The sequence below is a fragment of the Gavialis gangeticus genome, unplaced genomic scaffold (genome assembly GCF_001723915.1).
Source record: "Gavialis gangeticus isolate Ggan-Ray unplaced genomic scaffold, GavGan_comp1, whole genome shotgun sequence".
Taxonomy (NCBI): Eukaryota; Metazoa; Chordata; order Crocodylia; family Gavialidae; genus Gavialis; species Gavialis gangeticus.
The window spans coordinates 160,386,582-160,398,408 of record NW_017729032.1 but is presented as its reverse complement, the minus strand read 5'-3'; the positions used below and the strand labels follow the sequence as shown (position 1 = coordinate 160,398,408).

At 48.5% G+C, this 11,827-nt stretch overlaps 1 protein-coding gene across 2 annotated transcripts in view; it reads right to left on the bottom strand.

Moving 5' to 3' along the window:
• The window catches only part of LOC109303380 (granulocyte-macrophage colony-stimulating factor receptor subunit alpha-like), a 43,780-nt gene that overhangs the window by 21,431 nt on the left and 10,522 nt on the right, over positions 1-11,827 (bottom strand). For both annotated transcript variants that reach the window (XM_019525595.1, XM_019525596.1), the window contains exons 4-7: positions 8,969-9,101; positions 4,855-4,984; positions 4,590-4,762; positions 3,674-3,810 (exon numbers count right to left, since the gene is read on the bottom strand). In XM_019525595.1, the coding sequence (XP_019381140.1) occupies positions 3,674-3,810; positions 4,590-4,762; positions 4,855-4,984; positions 8,969-9,101 (573 nt within the window). The remainder of the gene's footprint in view (positions 1-3,673; positions 3,811-4,589; positions 4,763-4,854; positions 4,985-8,968; positions 9,102-11,827) is intronic.

The following is an 11,827-nucleotide window of genomic DNA, read 5'->3' as shown; positions in this document are numbered from 1 at the left end:
CCACAAACAGCTCATCCGGGGGGTGGGGGGTGGGGAGCAGCTCCCACTGATGCATGCAACCCTGGGGAAGGCATAGGAAGGCATGCCCGCTACACTCTCAGGGCTGGAGACAGTGCCAGGTTGCCCCTGCAAGTCCCTTCCTTCCCCCATGCACCTTCTCTTCCACAGACTTACCGGCCAGAGCCTGCTTTCTAAGCTGTCAGGCTGCACTCCTGACTGCACACAGCATGCATGCACACAGCATTTATCAGTGACATTATCAGCCACATCAGCCCAAAAAAAAGCCAGTTACTGATAACATCATTTTTCATTTTATCAGTGCTGATACGATATGGACTGATGTAGCGGTGCACCTCTAAAGGTTACATTTAAGTCACAAACAGGATCCTGGAAAGTAGAATAAGAATCTATTTATGGAAGCTATTAATAATAAACTATGCAACAATGAATAATTTTGGAAAACTGTGTAACAGCAGCTAAAATAACAACTGATTATTTGCTTTTTAATAACAATTGGGTTGTATGCTGCTACCTAAAATCCTACAGAAATAATAATGTATTAACTACCCATGAGTAAATGGTCCTAGGCAGGTGTCTCCAAGTGCAGGGAAGCAGGAGTAGATTTACTGCCAATGGCAGCAAGCTGCTCCCACTTCCTGGGGCCCTGCAATGAACCCCTACTGCCACTGTGGGGAGTTCTAAGCTCCCCCTAGGTGCTAGCCCAGGGGCTGGCAGGTAGCACTGGGCCAGGAGATAGCTGTCTCCTGGCTCCAGGAGGCTGCGGGGACAATGTGTTTTTGCCCCAGCAGCAGGGAACTCCTGGACCTGGCTCTCTGATCAGGGGCAGGGGACTTGGAAAATGCTTCAGGGGAGGGGGAGGTCTCAGCCTCCTGCCCCAATCTGCTGGTGGGGAAACCAGCAGCCAGATTGCTGCTAGCTGCCCCATTGGCACATCAGGTCAGGGGACTGGGACCTACCCCACTCCTGCAGCTCTTTCCAAATCCTGTGCCTTGATCACCTGATTGGGACATGGGGCTAGGACCTGCCCCTGATCAGGACAGTTCCCAGCCCCTGCATGCTGGGAGGAGAATGGGGAGCTTGTTGCTCGCTCAGCTCTGTTTGTGTGGAGTGGGTGGGGAACAGGCTGGGCAACTTGTTCTCCACTCAGCTACATGAGTGTGAAACTGGGTGGGGAACATCTATAATTGGTATAGATCTTATGAGGGAACAGCTTGAGAGACTGGACATCCACAAGTCAGATGGTCCAGATGGAATGCACCCAGGGGTGCTAAAACAGTTGGCTGACATCATAGCATGACCAGTGGCAAGGATACTTGAGAACTCATGGCACTCAAGAGAGGTTCTTGAAGATTAAAAGAGGGCTAATGTGGTGCCTATCTTCAAGAAAGGAAGATCCAGGGAACTACAGCCCAATCAGTTGGGCCTCAACCCCTGGAAAGATTATGGGAAAAAAATCAAAGAAACCATCAACAACAGGCTAATGGAAGGCAACTTTCTGAGAGACAGCCAACATGCCTTTGTTGTAGGTAGGTCTTGCCTGACCAACCTCCTTTCCTTCTATGACCAGGTGACATATGACATCTAGCTTTGGCTGATTTTTTTGGCCATTTAATAGAGAAGGAGATACCATAGGCCAGCTTCAACTCTAAGCACCTCCCATCAAAGTTAGTACAGGCAGCCCCTGTTTTCTTCATGACGAAATCCAGGTCTATAAACATCTTGTCATAATTTGATTTCACCTTTCTCCTCCACTCGGTGCCCAGGTAGTCACAGTAACTGAGGATGCATTCAGCAATTATCTCAGGTGAACAGAAGGGATAACAGGTTGGTTAAGCCCCACAACTCTGAAGCAAACATTTATACTTGTTTTATCTCATGTGGAACAAAAATGGGTAGGTTATACTTGAAGTTAGAATAGTCTTACATGTCAAAAGATGTCTGTGAAAAGACCATTATAAAGAAGATACACAGACACTCATAACTATAACTGTGCCTGTGTAGTTACATCTGCTATGAAATATCTTAAGGGTCTTCACTGTAGGAAGAGATAGTTGATGATGGAGGTAGGTTAAAAAAAGGAATCAATAGTCTAGAGATCTGCAGGCTTAGGAACAGTACATATGAACAAGCTGAGTTTCTTACATGTCACACTAAAAAATACTTTATAGTGCCTTCTTTGTTTTGGAACATCTTTAGGAACAGGCTCCTGGATTTATGTGTAGGTGTAACAGGGGGCCTGCTCAGGGCTGATCTACCTGTGGCCTGCCCACCTGTTCTGGACCAACCACCTGCCTTCTCTCCTGCCATGCCTTGATGTTAATTAATTAATGATCTTAATAAGTGGGAGGCTGCCCATTGTCTTGCCCCGATGCCAGGGGGTCCTATCTGTGGCTCTGTAGCTCCCCACACCACAGTCCATGCCTCACAGATGGCATCCTCTGTTGTCAACATCACCGGCCCCACTCTGGGCCCCAGAATCCTACTATATGAACCCCACCTGTATCCCTCCATTCAGGTAGCCTATTCTACCTTCATTCTAGGCTGCATAGCTCCCTGAGCTGTTCCCCCTTATGGGTGTGGCCCCCCCAGGACCTTTGGCTACACTGGCCCTAGCCTCACCTCCAAGCCAGTTGGAACCCCAGGCCGTCAGCTCTGGGCGTCCCTTGTGGTGGGCCCTGGCCCTTCAACCCTTCTGGTCTTGGCCCCAGCATTGACCAGTCGGGGAATTTAAAGACAGGTTTCTGAATTTTTGGCCCCACTCTCTCTCTGGGGTCCACCTGCCAGACCCTACAAGGGAGTAACCCACCTGGTTGTGGGAGCTGGAGTTAAGGCACCCCGACCTGCCTTTCACTGTGTTGGTAACTGGCCTGACATTTCCTGGGGGCTCCCGCACCACCAGGCCACCCACTCCCAGCAGGGTGCAGTTTTAAGTCATGCCCAGGACCAGGAGCCTCCTGACCATTCCCTACAGCTTCTGCCTTACCTCCAGAGTATTTCATGAAGCCTCACAGCCAGGTGATGATGCTGTCACCACCAGCCACCAGCAAAATGCCCTGATTATATGGGCAGCCAGAGCTCTAAAATGGCCACCGCAATTAAGCACCTGCTGGCTGCTTGGCCCCAGGTCTTAAAGTGGCAGGCACAAACAGTGCCCTGCCACAGTAGGGTTACAGTCTTTCTGGGTTAGTGGGAGCAATGGTGTAATAGGAAGTGGAATACCACATGGAAGCACAGTTAGCCAAGGCTGGGAATAAACAATTGAAGCATAGGAAGACAGTCATAGTTTCATAGTTTCATAGTTGGTAGTGTCGGAAGGGACCTGAGCAGATTATCAAGTCCGACCTCCTGCCATGGCAGGAAAGACTACTGGGGTCAAACGACCCCAGCAAGATGTTCATCTAGCCTCCTCTTAAAGACCCCCAGCATAGGAGCCAGCACCACTTCTCTTGGAAACAGAATTAGTAAATGAGGAAATAACTATGAAATCGTACATGAATAGTTGACTGAATCTAAAATTAAGGATGATACTTCTTATGTTTATTGCCTCAGTAGTGGATAGAAGTGTTATGTAAATGTTGTGTTTATACTTGCCTGTGTGCGTAAACATAGAATATATACCAATTTCAAAAGCTGTCCCAAAAATAACTCTTACCTCATTTCCTTTACTTCGTATGTCAATTTCATATTGAAGACATCTGTCATACTCAGAGGGCATTTCCCATTGCACTGTACAATGTGGTGGATCTTTAACACATTTTACAGTGATATGAAGTGGAGGGGGGACAATTTCTGAAAGAAAGCATTGATATTACAGGTCCTAAAGAGTCAATAGCTTAAAGAATCATAAAGCATCAGTATCAGGAGGAAAGTGTATGGTGTTGCTTTGCAAGGGTGCCTCAGAGAATACAGCCTTGTACTTTGTGGTTAAGTGGAACAAATTTCTGCAAAAGACTCCTGAGTTTCAGTGACAACCCAGTGCAGTAGAGGGGAATTTTTGTAATGGTTTTAGTTTTAATTTTTCCAAAAAGGTCAGCTAAAGCTAGCAATATAACCTTTGTGGCATTTATTTTCCTAATAAATTCCATTTTTTCCCATGACCTAAATGGCTAGTATGTCTGGCTTTTATATTGACAATAAGCATCACAGTTTTAAAGAGGAGAAGCTAGGTAATTGTGGCTTTTTGCAGCTAGGGAGGCCAAGAACTACAGGACGATGGAAAAAGACCATTAGTTATTTCTGTTAACGAAGTCTTTGATGAAATAGTGTAGAATATTTACATCATTGTGTCTAAGAGTTAATACTCCATTTCAAATAAATTGAGTTATTCCCACTAGTCACAGGTATTATTTTGGACTGTCTCTACATTTATGTAGACTCCTCATCACTGCATTCATTTATTCATGGTTTACATTGGGAATACCTTTTCAATTATAAAAGCTAGAAACGGGTTTCAAAGAAAACTGCGGGATGAGGTGGGAAAGTTTATATTCTGGAGCAAAATTCTGCAACAAAGCATGGTTCTTCCCTACCCTCCTTTGTTTAAAAGTGGAAAGAAACTTCTTTCTTACCGGTTTTATACAGGTGGACATACTCATCATACAACTGAATCTCTGATTCTGTACTGGACCCATTCACCAGGAAATAAACCTGGTTACGTTTGTCAACTTGTTGAAACATACATCCGGTACGTCTTCCGTGAGCATCTTTTATGTAATGCTGACATTCTATCTCATCTTTTGACCTGCAAATATCAAAATAGTTCAATTAAACACCGAGAACATCCCCTTACAAATCAGAATGGAAATGTTCTTTAAACCAGTGAACGCTATGTACTTTGAGAACTGCTGATAAAGAAAATATTGGGTATCTTTTGGAGCATTTCTCCCAGCATTCCAAGTGCAATTCATGAAGGAATGGTTGTAAACTATGCAGGAGAAATTTTCCACAGATGTTCCATTCATGCCTGGAAAAAAGCAGAAAAGTTGACATGTCAATTTATACATTACACTGGATTTGTGAGGAGCAAGAAAACTAATGGCCAAACCAGGTACATCTTTGCACAAATTTATAATAGCATCTGTGACTCCAGCTGAATAGTTCAGTTATCTAAGTGTGCAGGTGTTCATTTTTTGTCACCATATCTTTTATATTGGAATATGCCAATATAATTTTTTATATTGGAATATGCCACCATATCTTTTATATTGAAAATGTCATTTGAATTTTCAGTTCCTCTGAGGCCTATAAGTAAAAAAGACCCCACATTGCAAAACAATGGACTATTGCTTTAGGATACAGGGCCAGATCAACTCACTCTCATAGGCATCTTCACTTGGACACTGCAACACATAAAAATTAGGAACCTGGACACAAAGGCCATCCAAATTGCCCACATAACCTCATACTGACAGCAGCATGCAATTTAGGGTGATATCAGATCACAAGCTCTTCCATTCTCAAATCAAGTAGGGAAGAGAAAGTGGTCATACTACCCACCATTTTCTCAATGGCCCTTAGGCCCTAGTGTGTAGAGTACTTGTTCAAGCAGTCGAAGAGGCAATTTTAGGATTGCATTTGTAGACAGATGCACCCATTGGCAGATCAAGTATTTTGAAAGGCAGGTGCAGATGGTGTGGTGCTTTGTCACATAACACACATTTTTTACAACACACATTTTTCTCCACTTAAAGAGAAACTAGAAGCTTTACTAATAAGTTCAACATGAATGTAATGTGTGTAACAGAAGGAGGAACCAAGGAGCAGTCTGAAGAGAGGTGCTGGCTGTCTTAGAATCATAGAAAGTTAAGGTTGGAAGGGACCTCAGGAGGTCACCCAGTTCAACTTCCTGCTCAAAGCAGGACCATCCCCAACTAGATCATACCAGCCAGAGCTTTGTCTAGCTGGGTTTTGAAAACTTCCAAAGATGGAGCTTCCACCTTTTTTCTAGGAAACCTGTTCCAGTGTCAATTTGGACTGCAACTCCCAGAAACCTTCAGAGGCTGGGGGGTGGTGGGGAGCAAGGGGAAAAGGAAGACGAGCTTGAGGCTGGAGTAAGGGGAAGAGAGAGCAGTGTGCATGTGGAACCTAGTCAGCCCTACACAGAGGAGTGCACAGTTGAGCTGAGAGCTCGTTAGCTGAAGGGCTAGGGACAGAAGTTACACATAAATCAGTTTAAATGATCACAACTTTGTTTAAACTTGTAACAGAAAAGAAGTTCAGTACACTTAAACCACTTTCAAAATGGCTGAAACTGGGTTAAGAGAAACCTGGTTGGATGTAGTATGAGACTTAACTGATTTGGGTCAAACCAGTTCATGGAACTTCTGCCCCAGACCCCTGCCTGGTTCAAGTTAACACTATTTCAGCATCTCATGATGCTTTTCAGCCCTAGGCTGAACTGTGTGCTCCACCAGAGCAGGGGTGGCCCCACCACTGCTCCCTAGCCAGAGCACTATCACCGGGTGGGAAACCTGGCTCTAAATCCCAGCTAAGGCCTGCCTTACAGGGAAGAGCAGCCCATAAATCTTTTCCTCTGATCCATATTCAAGTGGATGGCTAAGTGGGGGGGCATGGCCAGATGCTGACCAGGCCAGCAGGCAGAGGCACAGGGGAGGGAGGGTGAGTTAAACCCCCTCCCCTGCCCAGCTTTTTCCCTGCTCCCTGCTGAAGCAGAGGGGAGGGGTGTGTGGCCAAACACAAGCCAGGCTGGTATACTAAGGCAGAGAAAAGAAAATCCCCACCTTACTGTGCCAGCCTGGATCGCAACTGGCTTGAGCCGGAAGGAGAGGAAAAGCCAGCCAGGGACTGATTCACCCCTGCCAGGCAGACCCTGGCTGGGGTCCTGTGTGGATACGGGGAGGAGAGTTGAAAGCCCCCTCACTCGTTCTGGACACCAGCTGTGGTTTGTTCTCTGATCGGGGTGGGGGTGGGGGGGGAGGACTTTAGTCCTTGCCAGGATTTTTTCCCTTGCTTGAGCAGAGAACAGAGGGCTTAGCTATGGCCCGGCCAAGGGCTGGTATGCTGAGGCAGGGAGGCAGGGGGCTTAAAGCCCCCTTCCTCCCTACCTGAGTGTGTGAGCCCCAGGCTGGGGTGTGGCAATGCTCCCCCCCTCCATTAAAGTGAGTAGTGGGGGTGGGGGGCAAAAACCTGGCAGAGGCTTCCCCTCCTGGGCAAATGCTGCAAACCCCCCAGCTTGGGAGTGGCTGTACCCCTTACTCCCCATTCAAGAAGTGTGTGGGGGCATGGCAAGGGCTGACCCCTCCCACCGAGGGAGACCCAGGCTGTAGTTCCATGCAGCTGGGGAGGGCTTCCCAACCTGTTTGTGAGCCCCTGGCCAGGGCCTGGCCACATCCCCTGCTCTCTGCTCAAGGGGAGGGCAAAACCCTGGCATGGACTCCCCTGTGCTGAGCAGGAAGGGGGAAGGGGGGGCACAGAAGCATGGCAGAGGCTGACGCCCCAGGCAGACCGGCATGGAGTTCAAATCTCCCTTCCCCTCACCTCAGAGTGCCAGCCCCAGGCTGGGGTCTGGCCAGGCACCCCACTCTTTGCTTGAGCTATGGGGCTAAAGCCTGACAGGGGCTGCCCCCCATCAAACCCTGTCTAGGGTCCCATGTGGGACTGGAAGGGAGTTTAAACCCCCTGCCTCCCCACCTCAGTGTGCAAGCCCCACGCTGGGGTGTGGCCATGTCCCCCCATCTCCACTCAAGGGAGGAAGCCCCTCAGCAAGTAGCAGGGGGGGTAAAGGCTGGCATGGGCTGCACCACCCCCTGCACCAGACAGACCCCAGTGGGGGTTCCTTTTAGGCAGGGATGGGGTTTAAATTCCCCTCTCTACCTCTCACCCTGGTGGCCTGGGCCTGGAGTGGGGAGTGGGAGATAAGCCTGGCAGGGACAGCACACTCCCCAACCCAGACAGACTGGAGTCCTATGTGGGCCAGGGAGTGGGGGTTAAAGCCCTGGCCCTGGCCCTGGCCCAAAGACTCAGCATACTGGGCCACATCCCCCTCCACTTGAGCAGGGAGTGGGGAAACCTTGAAGGGCTTCTCTCTTCCCTTCCCTTTGGCAATGGCTGGGAGGCATGCTTTAGCACCCCGTGGCTTCTGGCCTGAGCCACAGCCGGTATGTGCTGTAATTTGTTAGAGTATATATTAAGTTAAAAAAACCACAACAAAACCGGCAAAAATTGTCACAGGATATTTTATCAGTCCTGTTGTCATTATAGTTAAAAATACATCTCGTATTCAGATTCATAAAACAACTTCTAGCCTGCTTGAGCATTTTAACAGTGCCTCCGGTATTTCACTGTTAGGCATTTCTACACCTGAGCTAGTTTCACCGCACCCCAGTTAAAGTTTTTAGCTAGAGCTGAAAACAGTTTTCAGGGTTGTGAAGCAGAAGAGAGATATTACAAGGAATGGCAATCAGACTGCAAAACTGCAGAAGAAAGGATAGTTTGGACAGTGAAACATCAAGCCTATTAAAAAGGAGAGAGGTTTGTTAACAGTTGAAATGGAGAGGAATCAGGGAGAGCCTATCAAGCTCTCAGCACTGCCTGAATAGAAATGTGCTGCCTCTCCTAGGCAGTTGGTTTTAAAGCTCAAGTGGAGCAGCAATCAAAGAGGGTGCAACATCATCACTGCACCTCCCCTGGATCTGGCTGTATGTAGTTAATCTTAAGCCCATCGATAAACTCTTAAATCCCTTGGATCTGTATGTAAGGGACTATCATGACAAATGGTATTGACTCTGGAAACACTGACTTGTTCACTGGCATAGTGATTCTTGCAGAATAAGGCCTAGAATGTATTACAAAACTGAATCAGTTTAGCAGATTTACAAAACCATATGTAATAATATATAGAAATAAAGGATAGAAACCTATTCTGAGAGACTTGCCACAAAAATATTGCAGATAACCTCAAAACTTTTCACAAGTGCAAGTGCATTACCTTGAGGAATAAACCTGCATTGTCTTGAATATGTATTATTGTTGTAGTCTGCTTTAACTATATATAGTAGTCCCTTATGTAGGGGTAGATCTTCTGCATCTGAAATTTCAAACCTGCAGCTTGTATTAGTGACCTGGAAAATAACACACATTCATTTTAATCCTTTATTTTTCATTTGCTGCTTTAGGTGCTTCTTGTTCTATGGACAGCCCAAGCTAAAATCAGCTGACAGAGCTTCTAGACTCAGGGGTGCCTCACACACCCTGCAGCAAATTAAAACTGGATGGGATTGCGTTCCCCCTGCACCAGCAATAAGGTAGGATGGGATCAGATTCACAGTCCCACAATCATGCCTCCTCTCATGCACATGTAGCATGGCAGGAGGCGGGTGTGATTGTGTGGATCACTCATTAGATCCCATCACACCCTTATCTGCATGCACAGAAGGGACCCCTGTGCTTACCCACCCATTCTCCCTTCAAAAGTCATACCACACTGTGGTCTAAGGGCATATGTAGATTAAACAGAGGCCCTAAATTGAAGCAGTGGGTTTTAAAAAACTCCACTTCAATTTAGGGCTGATTAAACCCCCGTGTCATGCACACACCCTGCTGACTTGCCTTCCTCTTTGGCAGGGAGGGGAGGGTGAGCTGCCAGCAGAGCAGTCCCTGCACTGCAGGGAGGGGGCTGGTGCATCCCTCTGCAGCAGCAGTGCCCCCCCCCCCAGGCAGCACCCACCTGCAGGCACCCAGCTTGGGCAGTCCTGGGGGCCACTGCAGCCATGGAGGGAAGCACTGGGCCCCTACGCAGCTCAGACAGGAAGGCTCCAGGGAGGGGAAACAAAAAGATCAGACTTGCTGCTTTTCCGGGCTACTGCCAGGCTGCCTGCAGAGCCCCTGAGCTGTATGTAGCCCGGTGCTTCACTCCACAGCTGTAGGGGCAGTAAACTAAAACTCCTTGAAGCAGTTTTAGTTTGCTGCGCTCCAAGTCCTTTAAGGCACATTACACCACTGAATTTCCTACAGCAGCTGGAATTAATGCTCAAGATGCTGCTGAGGCATGCAAACACCAACACCATTAAAGTGGTGCAAAAGCATTTAGCCCTCTTTAAAGTGTCATGCACACATGCCTCTTGTTTCATCTACACATGTCCTAAAGGTTTACATTTTACTTATAGATGTTAGTATACGGGTGGGCAATTATTTTGGCTGGAGGGATGCTTAATGAGTTTTGGTGAGTTGTCAAGGGCTGCAATGTTAGCCCAGCACCTTGACAAGTGCCCCACCCCCTGGTCACCAACTTGGGACTGGAAGTCTTAGCCTCTGACCCCTGATCTTTGCTACCAGAATTCTCTCTTCTTGCCCTAGTAATACTACTTTGGGAAGGTGGGGGTTGCCATCTTGGAACCAGAAAAAAAACAAACAAATCATATACTAAATGTCAAACATCTACTATAACATATTTTAATCTTTTTTCAAAAAATATTTTTGTCCTAATTTATGTGTATTTGCATACTATATATAGAGGTGATTGCATAATAGGTCAAAAATAAAGTCTTACTCTTGTATATTGTGTGTGGGGGAGAGTGTGGGGTGTGGTTGGGGGAGTGAGGTGTGTGTATGGTGGGGTGTGTGAGTGTGTGGGGTTTCTGAGGGTGTAGCTGTGTGTGGGGGGATGTGGGATATATTAAGGAGTGTGTGTATACATGGGAGGGTTTTGGGGGTGGTGTGGGTGTGGGGGGTTTCTAGAGTGTGAAGGGGGTAGGGGAGTGTGGGCACCCCCCACACACACTCCCGCTATGGCACACAGCCCCAATGCTGGTGGCAGCAGCAGCAACAGGCAGCAGGCCCTCCAAATGCTTGTGGTCCACGCAGGCACAGCCACTGGGCAGTGCACAACTCCAGCCAGTTCCAGGAGCTGCTCATGGTGGTGAGGAGCAGAGCCAGGCTGGCCCACCTCTCTCGTTTGGGGCTCATGTACAGCTCCAGGGCTGATAGAGCCGGCTGCCTTCCCCGCTCCCTGCCATCTTGTGCAGCTCACAGGACTCTGCTGGAAGTGGCACTGCTTCCCGGCAGAGTCCTGTGAGCTGCACATGGTGGCAAGGAGCGGGGAAGACAGCCACCTCCATGATGCAGAGCTTTCCCCCAGTGCTGTGTGAGTCCCTAGAGCTACATGTGGGTGGCAGGGAGCCCTGTGCGATAGAGATGGGCTGGCTTGGCTCTGTTCCTTGCTGCCATGTGCAGCTCCTAGGACTGGCTGGAACCATGCACTTCTGGGCAGCTATGCCTGTGCAGGCCACAAGCACGCAGAGGGCCCACCGCCTGCTGCCACTGCTGCCGCCAGTGGCAAGGGCTTTGCATCATAGGGGGGAGCATGCGGGGGAGTCTCCACACTCTTTCACCCTCTGTCACACCCTACAAACCTAACACACATTCACAGCTTGCCCACCTGAGCTCCATGCTCCCACTCCCCTGCTGGGCATGGACCCTGGGCTTCCCACTCCTGCCAAGTTTAGTTTCATTTATCTGCCACAGCATAGAAGGCACCCCCAGGGTCCTAACACCTGTCTTTTTCTATCTATTCCTCTTGCAGCAGCATCTGATCACCAGGGACTAGGTTGTAGGTGTGAGAGAGAGAAGGAGCCACCAGGCTCCAAAGCACCCAGGTTAAACAAAGGCTCAGCAGCCCCAGGTCCACAGCCCCAAGGAGCCTGGCAGAAATCTCCCTTATCCAGGTGTTTCAGGAGGGGAGGGGCAGAGAACTCCCGCGCCGGTATAAAGAAGAGCCCAGGACAGGAAAGCCCGAGCAGCGCAGAACCAGAAGGGGGAGGGGGGGGAAGGGGAAGGGGAAGGGGAAGGA